This window comes from Myotis lucifugus, unplaced genomic scaffold (genome assembly GCF_000147115.1).
Source record: "Myotis lucifugus unplaced genomic scaffold, Myoluc2.0 scaffold_98, whole genome shotgun sequence".
NCBI lineage: Eukaryota > Metazoa > Chordata > Mammalia > Chiroptera > Vespertilionidae > Myotis > Myotis lucifugus.
Window position 1 is genome coordinate 769,885 of NW_005871146.1, and position 17,330 is coordinate 787,214.

At 37.8% G+C, this 17,330-nt stretch overlaps 1 protein-coding gene across 3 annotated transcripts in view; it reads right to left on the bottom strand.

The window, feature by feature from the left end:
• ATP8A2 (ATPase phospholipid transporting 8A2) overlaps positions 1-17,330 on the bottom strand; it is a 547,249-nt gene that overhangs the window by 168,618 nt on the left and 361,301 nt on the right. For 2 of the 3 annotated variants that reach the window (XM_023756695.1, XM_023756697.1), the window contains exons 27-28: positions 8,461-8,535; positions 1,619-1,741 (exon numbers count right to left, since the gene is read on the bottom strand). In XM_023756695.1, the coding sequence (XP_023612463.1) occupies positions 1,619-1,741; positions 8,461-8,535 (198 nt within the window). The remainder of the gene's footprint in view (positions 1-1,618; positions 1,742-8,460; positions 8,536-17,330) is intronic. The other variant, XM_023756696.1, reaches the window with a different exon arrangement.

The following is a 17,330-nucleotide window of genomic DNA, read 5'->3' on the forward strand; positions in this document are numbered from 1 at the left end:
CAGAGCTCCCCTCACTTCTATACTCTACTCCCCCCACTTCTCAGATCTTCAAGGTGCCTACAAATAAGTCTCAGATCCTTCTCAGCTCTATTACCTTTAAGGGTCCATTCCCTACTTATTTTGCACCTTACACAGCCTTTGAATTCAAACTCTGTAAAAAACAGATACGATTTATGTAAATAATGCAGAACAAATAGGCCATTGATAGATATTTCCCATTGATAGAATCACAGAAACAAGGATTGACACAGTCATCCAAGTCTCCTGTGTATGAAACATACCAGAACCAATAGAATTCCTTTTATTTTCCCCGGTCTCGGGCATGCTCCAAAATAAGGCAGCTCTGAAGGAAGGCTATCAGTAATACCTGGCTTAAAGTGAAGTCTTCAGACATTGTTCTCTTTTTGAGAATTTCGTATGTCTTCCTTACTAAGACTCCAGTGGCTACCAAAAAAATCATGTACACAACCAGAATCCAGTATTGTAACTGACCAGGGCAGTGGACCTCTGTATAAACTTCCTAATCCCCTTCTGCACAAAACCCGCCAGAAATGAGGCAATGCAGGCGCGTTCACAGCTTTGCCTCTTCCACCAAGCCAGGCACATTCTTTCCTTCTGGCCGGTGGCAGCAACTGCTCTGTCACTCTCAGCTGTGACTGGCAGTCGAGTGAGACCCCCTCAGCCATCATGACTGCAGAATCTCTGTGACACGTAACCCAGCTCTTGCTTGACTCTTGTCAAGATCGCCTGAACCTTTTTGTCTAATGTTTTTTATTTTCTGATTCTCCATCCTGAAAAAAAAATACCCATGACTGACTTAATTTCTGTGTCCACATCTGGACAATTTTATTCACTAACTAAAGTGATATTTTCTTTTAAACGATAAAACAAGCAATGGTGGTAAGAATGCTCCAGCCTCCTAAGTGCAGGACTTTATGAAAGGGGAGGGGCATGTCTGATGGCTGATCCTAAAGGAACTGGGGCCATGGGTGCTCCTGGCCACATTGATGTCTGAGGCACATGTGGAGAAGAAGGAAGGAGTTGACAAAGAAGAACCAAAAGGAGCACCATGTGTCACATGGCAACTTCCTTTCTGATTTGGCATCTCAAATTCACTGGGCTTGCTATGTTGGAAGAGGGCCCTGGTCTTACCTCATTCAACTATTCTCTCTAGAACTCATGGATATGGACAACAGTGTGGTGATGGTGCGGGCAGGGAGAGTTGGAGGTGGAAAAGGACATAGAAGGACATAAAAGGTGATGGAAAAAATGAAATAAATCAATTAAAAAAATATTCTCTCGCCAGGCAGGTGTGGCTCAGTGGTTGAGTGTTGGCCTTTGAACCAAGAGGTCACTGGTTTCCAATCAGGGCACATACCTGGGTTGCAGGCTCAGTTCCTAGTAGGGGGTATGCAGGAGGCAGTGGATCGATGTTGATTCTCTCCCATCGATGTTTCTATCTCTCTCTCTCCCTTCTTTTCTCTCTAAAAATCAATATTTAAAACAATATTCTCTCTGAAGCTTCAGTGATCTCGCAAGCTTATAACTAAAGCAGGAAGACAAAAAGCAGTGCTGACTCCTTTTTCAGATAATGATTCTGTGATAACATTCTGTTTACCTTTGTGTTGAAGCCTTCAGCATTCTGGGTAATTTTGTAGAGCTGTGGAAACCTGAGCATGCTCTCCTGAGTGCAAGACCTCTCAAAGATTCCCAGAGTGAAGGGTGGTAATGCGGTGAAAATCTGTGTGGAGAACAAGGAGCCATTAAAAGAGACCTTTCCACTCACACAGCTCAAGTGTTTCAGTTCCATGGAATGATGACTTAACTCTCAGGCAAGTCCAAACCTGAGCATCAATGATTCACAACTCTGAAGACACCATCCAAAGAAAATAAATGAAAGACCATTTTCAACTATTGTTTAATCAGCATAAAATAAATATACAGAACACTAAAAACAACATCGCAAACATTTGATTAGCCAAGAAAGCTGGTGAAATGAACAGCTACCTTTTTTGTGAGATGAGTGGTGATTTAGAATTACACCCTCCTTAGCTTTGTGAAGTATTGGGTCTTCTGTTAGTGCTGGCGGAGGCACAATTTTACAACCCCCCCTCCTGATTTTATGATCAAGTTTCAGGAAGCATGATGTACTTCATTATTCATTTGGCAGACATTTATTGGGAGTGAATTATGGGCCAGATACTGTGATAAACCCCAGAAATACAGAGATACAAAAACAGAAGGGAAAAAGGGAGAAGCAGGTCCCTGACCTCCAAGAACTCGGTCTACTGCAGAGGTGGGATGGGATAGCCAGCAACAGGCAAATAAACAAACATATAAAACACAGTGCTCTGCAAAATTACTAATGGGAAAAGTGGGGAAGGAGAAGAGGGAGTCAAGAAAACATTCTTGGACCAAAGAGCATCTGAACTGTAAGGCATTGTACCTGTGGAATTGGGCAGGACGGTAAGGGATGTGCATGAGAGGGGAGCAGAGGGAAGCACTCCCATAGAACCACACCCCTCACAAAGCGTGGAGGCAGTAATGCACCTGGCACATTTGGGTAGGGGCGGGGTGGGGGAGTGGGGGGACACCGAAGACATCCAGGATGGTGGCTGGCTGAGGACTCAGTGCAAGGCAAGGCTGGAAGGTGACAGAACTATCTCCTGCGACAATGAGTTTTGGGGGAGGTAGTGCTTCCTATACTTTACTTTTACGTGTAGTACTCTAGAGGGGAGTGACATGCTTGTGTTTGTGTTTCAGAAAGAGAAAGCCAGATGCTGAAGAAGAGGTGGGAATAAGTATGTCATTTCAGTCTGGGAGGCGCGGTAGCCCTGTGGGTCATTCTCCTCTGTGGTTCCGGGCACACGGGTCACAGAGACTGTCTGGGTCACTCACTGCTTAGCATCAGCATTGAGCAAATCCACACCCACAAACCTGGCAAGCCCTCAAGCCCATGGGAACTATATGTGTGTCTCCGAGAGAACTCTGAATGCACCTCAGTTATGCGGAGCCTGAGAAACAAGCTTTTCCCAGTCTGCTGGGAGAGAGCCATCGGCAGTGTGGTGGAGGAAGGACAACACAACTTGCAGGCTCCCTCCCTCACCTGGAGCAGACAGGAAAACAGCCCTGGGACTTCAGTGCACTACAGATTTCAAGGAGAAAAAGACCATGAGTAGTTGCCCTCATTGCCCTCACAATAACAGAAGTTATCTGTTTAATGCCTAGAAGAAGGTGCTGGAAACAGACATCTCAGAAGCTCTGCATACTCTCAGCACATAAACTGGCCTTACTGTGGTGCATACAGGGTACACCGTCAATGCTGCCATCTTATTTTTTCTTCTCCCTTTCCACTTGACTTTCTCCTTCTACTCTCTTCAAATTCTCCCCCACCCTTCACCACAGGCTACCAACCTAGGAGGCCCTCTGAGATTTTTTACCCTGCTTACAGCATGCCCCGCACACATATATACTGTTGAGGGATCATTATTTGTTTTACAGAAATAAGACATTCACATTTTTCTTCATAACATTTTTCTCACTAAACAATACATCATGGGAAGCCCTCCGAGTCCCCTGGGTCTGACACTAATGCAGCATTTTCCTGCTCACATAATAATTCATAGCATAGATGTACCATACTTTTTCAACGGTGCATTCATTTTTGTTTCTAGGTCTTTGTTCTCACAAACAGTATGTAATAAACATCTATAATATATTATACCATTTATACTTTGTATTTTATTTCTATGGGATGGATTCCCTAAAGTAGGGTTGCTTGGGAAAAAGTTATGAGTATTTTAAGTTTTACCAGATTCTGTTTGGTTGCTTTCTTAAAAGGTTCTAATCATTTTCTTTTTTTCTTCCCAAAGGACAAGGTAATCTTTTCTCTGCTTTCTTATCAGTAATGGGTGTTATGTTATACTTTATATTCTCTAGTCTGAAAAAATTAAAGATATTAACTCTTTCTTTAAAAAAATTTACATTTCCCCAACTACCAGTGATTTTGATCATGATTCCATATATTTGTTGAACATTTGGATTTGAAAACATCTAGTCAAGTCCTTTGTACTTTTTCCATTCATGTTTTATCACTTTTCTAAGAGTTCTTTGCATATAATAGATATCAACTCTGTCTTCATGTAATAAAATTTCATCCAAATGCAATCTTTGTCTACTGGATTTCTTTATGGTTTCTTTTGCTATATAAAAGCTTTTAATTTTTATATGGTTAAGAATAGCTTCTGAGTGTCCAATTGTGGTTATGAAGTTTTCAGGAGTTTCTTTAGAATTCTTACAGTTTTATTTTTCACATTTAAGTTTTAATATATCTGGAATTTATTGACTATGTGGTTTAAGATTGGGGTCCAATTTTATTTTTTTTCCAAATAAAGAATCAGTTGTGAGAACACAATTAATTAATCCAAACTTTCTACTAAACTGAAATACCATCTTTGACATTTATTAAATTCTCACATATGATAGACCTAGGATTTAAAACTGGAATCTTGTTCTAGATTCTCTGGCTTATTTGTCTAGTTCTATGTTAATATCACATAGATTTGCTTACAGTGGCTTTATAGAATAGTCTAATGTTTAGCAAAGATACATTTACCCTTTTCATTGTCCTTTTTGGACATGCATGCTCCCTACTGAGGATAGAGCCCGCAACCTGGGCATGTGCCCTGACCGGGAATTCAACTGTGACCTCTTGATTCATGGGTCAATGCTCAACCACTGAGCCACAATGGCAGGGTGTCCTTAATTTCTTATTTAAAACTAGAGGCCCGGTGCATGAAATTTGTGCACAGGTAGGGTCCCTAGGCTGTGCCGGCAATCAGGGCCGATCTGTGGGGTGACTGGCAGGGCGATCGGGGGGGCTTCCCGCTGGCACCCAATTTGGCTGGCCTGGGGCATGCGGGCAGCTCCCGCATTGAGTGTCTGCCCTCTGGTGGTCAGTGCGCAACATAGCAACTGGTTGTTCTACAGGTTGGGCAATTTGCATATTAGGCTTTTATTATATAGGATGACACAGTTTTAGAATTTTACCATTTATGACAACATAAATGAATCTGCATTATGTTATTTGGCTTCTTTCTTTCCTATTTTGCTTAGAGTTCTTATTTTGGGAATGGCAGCTGAATTGCCTCAAATACTTTTCATCATGTTTTTCTTTTTTCTTTTGTGGTTGATACAGTGATATTTAGAATTTTTAAATTTATTTTGAACTCCCTATAAAATTTATTTCAACTTTACTTGGTCAAATATTTTTTTTATACACTCTTGAACTCTATTTGCTGATGTTTTACTTAGAATTTTTGTATTTATGTTTTTAAGTGACACTGGCTAATAAGTACTATAGTTTATTTTAAGTTATGCTGTCTTGATAAAATTAAATAGTATAAATTTTCTGAAACAGTTTAAAAACAAAGTTATTGCTTCACTAAAAAAATCAATAAAATGTATCTGAAATCCATCTGATAATGCTAGTTTTTGTCACTGCTGGCTTCTATACTCTTATTCTATCCATAAAATAAAATGCTGTAGAAATTTGAGATACTAGAATAATAATGAAAGTCCAATGGGACAGCATTCATTCATTATTTGGAGAGATGTAAGTGTTTAAGTCAGTTTACTGCTGTTTCATCTGCTATAAGAGTTAAACTGAGAAGCAGTGATGTGCTACTTTAGCTGCCTTTGGGACTCAAAGAGGAAAAAAAAAGCATAAGTACTGCTTAAAGAAAATGGAAAGAAGAACCCAGTGCAGAAGAGGAGTCACCAGCAAATGCCATACATGTCACAAACTATCTTGCACTGGGTTTTTGAGGAGTGATTCTGGAGTAGAAAAAATTTCCAAATAGTATATTATTGAAATAATAATAGTAAAATTGAAACATGGACTAATGTGGGTTAGATAAGAGTACTGTATCCTTGTTGAATTTTCAGATTTTTGTTATTACACTGCAGTTATCTAAGAGAATTATCTTAGCAACTATGCAATAAAGTATTAAGTAATAAGGGGCATAATGTCTTAATTTACATTCAACTGCTTCAGAAATAAATGTGTTCACAGGAGCATGTGCACATGTGCCTGTGGGCAAACCTCCATGTTCTTAAAAGCTCTGGTCCTCTCACCATGACTGAATCTGAAGATCAATGACCTTCCCTTCTGACCCCACTTCACAGATCCTAGACATTCAGGTCCCTCCCCACTCTCTGCCACCTCTCCAATAATTGTACTGTGTATGCCATAGAACCTTAGGGCCATTTAACCTTGAAATTTCTTTCTCTGTTGCAATATTCTCTTCGCTATAGACTGGAGAACCAATGTAAATAAAAAATATTCCCAGCCCTACTGATCAAAGATCTTTGTGAGTCTTTAACCCTTTGAGTGCCAACCAATATCCTAGGAACTATGCTAAAATTGCCAAGGCATTTTTGCTGATGTTACAGCAGTTTAGGAAAAAAATTATGAATTGCAAGTAAATGAAGTCACATATTCAAAAACTTAAGGAAACCTTTACTACATTTGTTTTCATCTTTGACATATGTTGTTTGCTGATTGTATTATAAAATACTAGTAGAAAAAAATTGAACAAAACATATAATGTTAAAATAAAATTAAAGCGCCTCGGGCACTTTTGGTGAAAGACAGGAGGAGCGCGATCACGCTCCCCAGCACTCTAAGGGTTAATGTGCATAAGCATCACTAGAAAAATTCGTTTAAAATTCAGTATCCCTGAGAAACTCTGTTAGGTTGGGTCGGAGATCAGGAATCAGCATCTTTAAACAAGTCCTAGTTATTCTCATGCAAGTGGTCTGTGGACCATATTTTGGCCAATACTATCCTATAGCCAGCCTATTAGCATCTTATGAAGAGCAGGCTCACAATTTAAGTTTTTTAATTAATTTGAATTTCCCAGGACTGAATGGAACTAAAAAATAATCCAGCTCTTATACCCTGAGCATGAAAATAGGGCTAAACTCCATTTGTCATTTAACCAGGTGATGTGTATTCCAGTTTTGGCTTTAGCTCTAAATCACCGTCTCCCAGGTCTCAGCCTCTTGTTTCTAAATACATATGTGGGCATGGGTTTGGCCCTTTCCAGCACTAAATCATTATGGAGCAGTCAGCATATTTCCCCCTAAATGGTCGCATAATTTTAACCTGCTCAAAACAGTGTTAAATCCTGCAAAGTTAACAATCTGTCCAAGGGGAGGTGCTTGAGTCCCTATCCATGTGGTAGGTGGTTGGAGTAGCTTTTCTAGTACAGGTGATAAATGAACATCAATTCAGCCCTGCTCTCACCACCTGTCACCTTTGTATTTTTGGGTGTAAGTATTAGCAACAAACTTGTTAGTGCACTCTGTGGTACTGACCAATGCTGTGTATACTCAAGAGCCAAACTCACTCTCAGTGTCATCATAGTCTACATATCTGACTCTCTTAGTCTTTAAACTGCACAGGACTGAGGCAGCCTGCTGTATGTAGTATTCTATACATAGCACCTAATATAGTAGCTACTCAAAAAAAAAGGAAGAAAGGAAGGAAGGGAGGAAGGAAAGAAGGAGGGTTAAATATATGGACGCCTTGAATATCCAGCCACAAATATATATTTATGCTGTAAATATTTATAGCACCACAATATATATTATTGTTTATTATTTATGTCTGGTAACTTCCATTTATACCTGTCTATGATGAAGCAGAGAATGTCAGAGTTAGGGTCCAAAACAAGTGTGAAAGTGCAACTCAAAAAACCTGCCACACTGGGGTGTCTAAAGCACTTAGTACAAGCCCCTCAGCTCCCCCTGCCAGTAACACACAAAGCTAAGTAGCTACTTAGTCATTTAAGCTTGTAGTTTATATTTATTTACAGCTTTTGCACTCATTATAGTCAACTAATATAAAAAAAAGCTTAAAGATCATTAACAAACACCAAATAAACTGATTACCATTCACCACAGGAGCTGGAAGTCAGAATTCATTATTTTAGCACTAACTGTGAAAGGAAACATCCTTCCACAGGACAGATACTTTTAAGAAGGACAAAAAGAACGCTAGATCACATCCTGTATGCTCATATATCTATGTTTAAGAATTCAGAAATAAAATCACAAAGTGGAATGAGTTTAGATATAGTTCAGAAATTTTCTCAAGCTAAAAACTAGAAAATGTTGCACAGGCATTCAGTAAGGAGGTAACAAGGGTCCATTATCAAGATATATGGGTTAATAATTTCATGGGGTTATTCAAGAATGATCTGCTATGATTGAAACCATGTGTGGAGAGTTTGGGCTTCTGCAGGATGTGTCGCAGCAACAAAAGGCCTTAAAGATGTATTTGTGCTGCCTGCTATGTATACAGATGATGGACTTAGATACACTTCCCAGACATAAACAGTAAAGGAATGTCACTGAAGTTGTGTGTGCTATCAGACAGAGATGGAGAATGCTTACCACATTGTACAAGCCGATGCACCAACGTTCAAATAAAATCTGCCCAGAAAATCCATTTACAAAGGCGAACCAAAGCTGAAAGAGAAGAAAGTTCATGAAGTTTTATATCAATATTGACCTAAATGTTTCCATTCACTGAAGAAGTAGCGGGAATGTGGACCACCAGCTGGACACAGCTGCTGAGGGATAAAAAGCCACAGGACCGTAGCAGTTGTTCTTTCATAAAATATAAATTCCCAATATAACAAATACCAGTATTTTAAGGAAAATTTATATTTAAGGCATACAGTGATTTCAAGTGATAATATGCACATATTAATAGAAAAGCAATTGATGTTTAATTTATAACTAGTATGTTTTGTGTCAACACTTTTTCACTGACTGGAAGAGTCTCAACTTCACGTTCCTTTTCCCGATAAAGTTGATTGGATAAATATAATTTATCTTTGTAGGACTTTCAAATAGATAAAAAAATTAAATGAAAAACAACAAGAATTCCTCTGCTGGTCAAATGTGCTTTTAGCTCATAAAATGCTGACCCTCCATAATCGAACATCCACCGCTGTAGCAAAGGCGAAAGCATGATGTATGGAAGAAACATGCTTAAATCATGTTTTGGAGCAACATGGGTTGTATAAATAAATAAAATGGGGATGATTATTCAAGTCTTCAAGTAGTCTATAATTCTAATTGATTAGGCAAGACTGACATAAAAACTACTACAGAGCGAAGTGCCAGGGACATGCATGACAAGTAAATAAAACTATTTTAGAGAAGGGATGATTGCTTGGGTGTAGTAATTCGGAGAAGACGTGGAGGTGGTAAGAGTGGAGTAGGACAGGGCAAGCCATCAGGTTGAAGAACAGGACCTGACTTAGAAGGGAGTGAATACAGAAATAGGAAATACAAACTGCTGCTATTTAAAATTCAGCTAAATTGATATGCTACAACAGGACTCCAAGGATTTTGGGTTGACCTTAAAGTATTTCATGCTAATCTGAGAATCACAGATTTCAGTGGTGTAAAACTGTGGCAGACTGAATCTTACCATGGTGGAACACTAGCAACACAGAACAGCTGCCCCACAATAATCTGGGTTGAGATAAAGTCTGCTACTGAAATTGTACTGAATCAGAATTTTCAACATCAGTTTCTTGACTCCACCAGACTAAGTTTCTTGAGATAGGAATTATTCCCTATCCTGTGCAACTGTACACAGTATATGATACTTGGTGCAAATAGGGACTCACTGAGTTCCAGTGGGATCAAATAAATACCTCAATTCAATTGCCAGATGAAGTTTTCTTAGGCACAGCTTTCATCATCTCATTTCCTAGTTAAAAACAAAACAAAACAACAACAAAAACACCCAACTATTAGGGATCCCTCCTAAATCTAAATAAGCTTGCTGCTCTTTAAAAATCCTTCCACAAACTATCTCCCAAGAGGTCCCCATGAGGCCTGGCTATTCTCAGTGAAGACATACTAGTGGAGAACTAAGAATTCAGAAGTTTGTGTTGTGCTCTGTACTCAAAATACTTTTACAACACCTATTCTAATATTAGCTCTTCCTAAAATGATGTTTCAATCACACTGCCACCCTACCACTTGAGGCCTTGGCAAATAATCCTTCGACCAAACTTTCAGTGCAACGGAGCCTGGATCCATACCTGATTCAAACAAATTTGTAAATTGTTTCAAGGGTTTTAACTAATTTGCCAAGATTGCGCTGTACATCTAAAGTCTCTTATTCAAACAACTGAGCAAACATTGATAAATATTTAGTAAACACTATTTTACTGCTTAATTCAGTTAATTTTATTGTCTTTTGTTGAAGGTGGAGTAGTGATATTTCTACTGCACTCCCCTCCCTAATATCAATTGAAATTAGCAAAAATAATTGAAAATAGAAAAGAAATAAATACTTTTAATGACACTATGAGAGAGCCTTAATTAAAACTACAAATTACATAGAATAGAAACTAGCATGACAAGATCAAGGGAGCATGCCAATAGTAGACAAAACCTACAAAGCAAAAAGATTTCTAAGAAATGCATGAAACAACCCAAGAGATAGCTGAACCAATTCTTATTTAGAGGATGGAATCTAGAGGTAGGGACAAGTCATGGCTGTAGCTCCTGGACTGATTGAATACAGCAGGCAAATTGAAGTTAAAGGACACTGTAGGCCTTTTCTCTTTTCCTCTACCCAAGAAGCAAGTGAGGAGAATGGCAGGGTAGAGTAGAGAGTATAGATGGCAATCAATTTAGCAGACACTTGGCAGATATCTGAAAAGAAATAAATGTAAAATCATGTAACAAAAAACCCCATAACATACAGAAAATCACTGTCAGGCATACAGGCTTCTGACTTACTCAAGGAAGAATAAAATTTTGAATGCTCTTGGTGATCCTTTGAGAGCTTTAAAAAAAGTATGCGTTCTCATTTAAATAAGAGCTAAAATTAGATATGTAAGCTATCAAAGAAGGAAACAAATAAGAAAAGATTCAAGCTACATGAAGGAAAATAAAACCCAGAATTGATACTGATGAATCCACAATCAGGGATTCACAGTCAGGATAGAGTAGGCTTGTGAAAACAAGTGCTGGCCAAAGGGCAAAGGTTAACACTGATTTTAAGAGAAACTGATAACCTTTCAAAGATGATTTTTAAAAATTCCAAAAAGGTGTACCTTAAACAAACACACACACACACACACACACACACACACACACACACACCCAACACAACAGAACAAGTAGAATAGAAAAAATGTTCAAAGATATAGCAGAAGAAAGTTTTCTGAAATATTCTAAAACCTTAATCAGCCAACGAAGAGGATACCCTTTTCCCCAGGAAACAAAACAACAGATACACTAGTAGAAAGATCAACACCCACACATATCCTGATAAGTAAATTCATGAGTTTTAAAATTCTATAAGATCAAATCTTTCTTATAATCCTCACCCAAGAATATGTTTTCATTAATTTTGAGAGAGAGAGAGAGAGAGAGAGAGAGAGGCCAATGTGAGAGAGAAACATTGATTGGTTGTACATGTCCTGACCAGGGATGGAACCGGAACCTTTTCATTTATGGGACAATGCTCCAACCAATTAAGTCACCCAGCCAGGGCAAATCTTTAATATAATCAGGCAAGAAAGCAATTAACCTGCAAAAGCAAGTTGACTTCATCTTTCTCTCTAGCAGTACATAATACCAGAAGCCAATAGTGGATGTTTACAACTCCTTAGGGAAATAAAACATGACAAAAATTTTAGCAAAATACAGAAATTAAGGAAATAGTAAAAACTGAAAATATTACATAAAATGTGATGATACAAATATGTTCATTATATTAATAATACAAAAATTTTTTAAATGTTCAATTGATATAAAATAAAACCCCAAATATATGCTATGTACAAAAGAAACATGTCCAACAAACATGAAAAAGAAACCCTATTTGAATAAGATCAAATCCATAACCCTGAATTAACAAAGCCCAATAGATGAGGTTGTCACCTATTGTTCTGAAAACACTGCTTCTCCTTCACTAAACTACAATGGCCTTCTATTGGTTCCTTGCAAGTACCAAGTATGGATCCAGCTTTATATTTTGTACCCAAATATGAGGCAATTATGTCAATAGCATTTGGTTAATAAGCCATCTTTATCTTACTTGTTTGAAATGCCCTTTATTATATAATAGATTATCATGGTATTTATAGAAATTTATATAGTATTTTGGTCTCACTTCATATATTCAGATTAATTACAGATGTCTTGAATATTTAAATACAAAAACAAAATTCAAAGCATTAGGAGGAAACATTAAAAAAAGTTTTTTATATATGAAGTTGACTCTCTATAGACATGGAACTCAGAAATTGTACAAAAGAGGAGTCATTTGAAACAGTTCATTGCTGAGAGAATAAAAATAAAGTTGAGAACAAATTAATAAATAGTGCAAACATCTATAACATCTATGAAGACAAAGGCCTAAATTTCCTATATAAAGAGTTTTTACAAATAAGAAAGAAAACTGCTGACAAACTGTTAGGGAAACAGGCAAAGAACATATGCAGTGTGATCACAGAAAAAAAATTATAAATATAGAAAACTTCACTTTTCTTGAAAAATACATACACGTGTGTGTGGACACATACACTGATAACATTTTTTTTAGATGAACAAAGATTTGAAAGTTTGGTAACCTGAGGGAATAGTTACCCTCATATCCAGTCATTGTTTACAAATATGTTTAATGTACTTTTCCTTTGACCCAATGATTCTACTTTTAGGAACATACACTAAATTGCATCTTATAGTTATAATTACATAATATTCAATATGAAAATACAAGGGTGTTTACTATAGCATTATTGGAAAGATAAAAAATTAGAACCTATATTTACACTGATAGCTGGTTAAATGAATTATAGTTCATCCATAACAATAAAACACTATGCAGACATTAGAAAGACTATTATAAATCTGTTAAGTGCTATAACATAAAAAATCTCACAGATATATTATTAAAATGAAAAATATCAAGGTATATGTTGAATAGTCATGATTGTACAGAATAGATGATATGCTCATATACATGCTAACTTTTTGGAAGATATAAGAAATTGTTACTATTCGTTGCCTTTAGATAGCAGAAGTGTTCTCTAGGCGGTAGGATGGAGACTCTCTTATACTTCTTGTACTGTTCTGAACTTTTAAAACATGTTCATGTTTTATTGATATAACTATTTCAAGCAGTAATTCTCAACCAGAGTTCATTTTGCTTTAAGGAGACACTTGACAATGCCCGGACACATTTCTGAGGGTGTATTGGCATTTAGTGGGTAGAGGCCAAATGTTCTGCTAACTAACCTACAATGCCCAGGACAGCCCCTTACAACAAAGAACTAGCTGGTCCAAAATGTCAACTCTGAAGAAACTCTGGATGAAAGAAATAAATTTATTAGAAATCTTGTTGTAACAGATGTTTTTTACAAGCAAAATAATGACATGTGACAGGTTGCATGAAGCCATGATTATGTGTGGGTTTAGAACGTTTTCTTTTTTATTAACTCCCCTCTAGCCTGGTCTCACACATAGAACCAAAGGCCCTACTCTTTAGAGGCCATAGGAGCACTGAATGTGTATCCAAAACTTCACATATTTATATTCCCGAGACAGAAATATATATTTATAAATTAGTAATGAGAAATTACTTTAAATACAGAGCATGTTTTGCATAACTAAAACACTCCAGTTGTTGAAAATATATGATAAGGGGAAAACCCTAAGAAATCAAGCATCTCTTTCTCAGCATTAACCTTTGCTCCAAGCCATTCTGAACCATGAAAAAATTTCAGATTAACATTCTTGATTAGCTGAATGTTGGAATATTTCCTATAAGCAGCCAATGTTTTGATTCTGTCCAAGATGGCACTGGCTTGGCCACGTTTCTTCAAACATTTTTGATATGTTTGTACTAATTTTTATCAGTTGCAGGTGCTGCAGCATTTTGGAAAGTATATACAAGCTCATCCTCAACATTTCCAGTTCCATTTCAATCTTCATTCAAATAATCCATCATTAGATCATCAGACCAGTTTATTTCATTGTAAATATTTATATAATAAAGACAAAAATTAAAACCAAAATAAACACAACAAACAAACAAAAAACCCATTCCCTCATTTCAAAATCCATGAGCTGGTTTTTTCTTACATTGTAATCTAAACACTCAAACTTGATTTTGTTTTGGCAAGATTTCCATAGGTGAAATGGAAAAAGTATGAGAACACACTGTATTTTTAAATATTTACATGAAAGTACTTAGTTTTTATTTTATATATTCATGAGACAGGTACACAATGGCTCCCTGACACACTATGAAATCAGACTTTCACACTGGTTAGTTATATACAAATGTTAATTCATATACAAAAAAGAAAGCCCAATTCCTAAACATTAATGTCCTTTGGGTGGAGCACAATTTCCAAGCTGCACCAAACACAACCCTTAATGCAAGCAGATGGCCTGTCCCCCTTCTGATGTGCAGTTACTGGGCCCATAGCTTGTTTATAGCCACTAAATTTTATTTTTCTGGATTAATGGGGGAAAAGATTCCTCTGCCTTTACTTTCTTGTTAACTAGGAATGCTATTAAATGAATACAGTCAAAGCTGAGAGAGCTAGGTCCTGCCTGGACGGCCTCAGACTTGGTGAGCTGGTGGGAAGACCTGCCAAGCACTGATGGCTTGCCAAGCTCCTGGGGTTTTTGGTCCTCAAATGTAGTGCTGTTATGAGCAAACTGACCCAAACTTATTAAATAGCTTTTCCTTCTTGGAAAAAAATCCTTCTTTGCTTTAACTGCTGCCTCACTGCCAAAAATGCAGTAACCGTCTTGGCTAATTGCACAGACTCCTGTCTAGAGGTCCCAGCGCCATTGTACAACCTCAGTGGGCTGTTTCTGCCGCCACTCAGGTTCTCAAGGAATAGCTGACATACTTAGATGGTTTCTTCATTTGGGAATGGGAGGACCTGGTCTTCCAAGACCCATGGTAGAGAACTGAAGTGGAAAAGTACCCTACAGAGAGCAATTAAATAAGTTAGCCATATGGGTTCTTGAAAAAGTAGCAATAACTTTATGATCTAATGATTTGCATATTAGGTCTGAGCTGATTAGCTGGGATTAACCATATCTCTTTAAAAAGCAAAACACTATAATATTTTTGGAATTTGATCTGGCAATATGTGTTAGATTAACAAATAAGCACCTACCTCATTAAGAAATTCTATTTTTAAAAATTCATTTCTCATTACTGAAAGCACCTTTGTATAAAAACATATCTTATTTTGCAGTATTGTTAATGGCAGAAAACAAAACAAACAAAACAAAAAGCATAGGGAAGAAAAACCCTAAAGTTCTTTATTAGGGAGTAAATGTAGCAAGTCTATGAAATAGTAAGGACTTATATATTACAATGGTAATTCTCTATATATGTAAATGAAGAAATGTATGCCAAAAAATAGTAATAGGTTGATAAAAAAAAAAGGCAAAATAAACAGGCAAGTCAATATATAGGTAGGTAGGAAATCAAGGGGGGGAAATCAGAGATGCCATTATGGAGTAGAGATTATAAGAATTCATCATCATCATCATTATCATCATCACAGTAATAGCAAACTATCCTAAAAACTTCCCTTTTAAGTATCTTTTGTCCAATAAATTATGGGATTGAGTGGCCAAAATTAAGTGGTGTGGGCAGGTCTTCATTTCTAAAGTCTGTGGAGATGTAATAAAGGCCATATATGACAAACTCACAGCCAGCATCATACTCAATGGGCAAAAACTACAAATATTTCCCTTAAAATCAGGAAAAAGACAGGGATATCCACTTTCACTGCTCTTATTCAACATAATACTGGAAGTCCTAGCCACAGCAATCAGACACGAATAAGAAATAAAAGGCATCCATATTGGAAAGGAAGAAGTAAAAATGTCACTATTAGTAGATGACATGATACTACATAGAGCAGTGGTTCTCAACCTTCCTAATGCTGCGACCCTTTAATACAGTTCCTCATGTTGTGGTAACCTCCAACCATAAAATTATTTTTGTTGCTACTTCATAACTGTAATTTTGCTACTGTTATGAATCGTAATGTAAATATCTGATATGCTATATGTGTTTTCCGATGGTTGCGACTCACAGGTTGAGAACCGCTGACATAGAGAGAACCCTAAAGATTTTATCAAAAAACAACTAGAACTGATAAGTGAATTCAATAAAGTAGCAGGATACAAAATAAATATCCAGAAATCAGTTGCATTTTTATACGCCAATAATACACTATCAAAAAGAGAAATGAAGAAAACTATCCTAATTCACAATTGCTTAAAAAAGTCTAGGAATAAATTTAACCAAGGATGTAAAAGACCTTTACTCAAAAAATTATAGAACACTGCAGAAAGAAATTGAAGAAGATACAAATAAGTGAAAGCATATACCGTGTTCATGGACAGAAAGAATTAACATCATTAAAATGTCCATACTACCCAAAGCAATCTATAGATTCAATGCAATTCCTATCAAGATACCAATGGCGCATTTCACAGAACTAAAACAAATATTCCAAAAATTTATATGGAACTACTAAAGATGCTAAATAGCCACAGCAATCTTGAGAAAGAAAAACAACATTGGTGGAATCCCAATACCTGATGTCCAACTACACTACAAGGCCATAGTAATCAAAACAGCCTAGTACTGGCATAAAAACAGACATATCTACACTAATAAAAGAAAAAGATGCTAATTGACCATACCTTCGCTATGCCCACCAGCCAATCAGAGTGACTATATGCAAATTAACCCAACCAAGATGGTGGTTAATTTACATATACCGGCTGGGAGCGAAGACTGAAGACAATGTAGAAGGAAGCCAAACACTGCAGAAGGGAGCAAAGTAGAGGCAGCGGAGACAGGAACGGAGGCAAGGCGGCTGAGGCGGGAGGCGGGAGTGGAGCCAGGGTGCGGCAGATGGCTGGGGTGTGGCGGGCGGCCGGGGCGTGGGGGGGGTGGCGGCGGGCGGCAGGCGACAGGAGGCAGCGGGTGGCGGGAGGCGGGGGGAGGAGGCGGCAGTGGGAGGTGGGAGGCGGGGGGAGGAGGTGGAGGCAGGAAGCAGGGGGAGGATGCTGTGGCGGTTGGCCGGACGGGTGGAGACGGGAGTGGTGGGCAGCAGGAAGCAGTGGAGGCGGGAGCGTGGAAGAGGCTGTGCGTGCCGGGGCGCGGTTGGGAGACGGGAGGGAGCCGAGCGCAGAGCAGGAGCGAAGCCTTATTCTTGCAGGAATCTTCCTGCAAT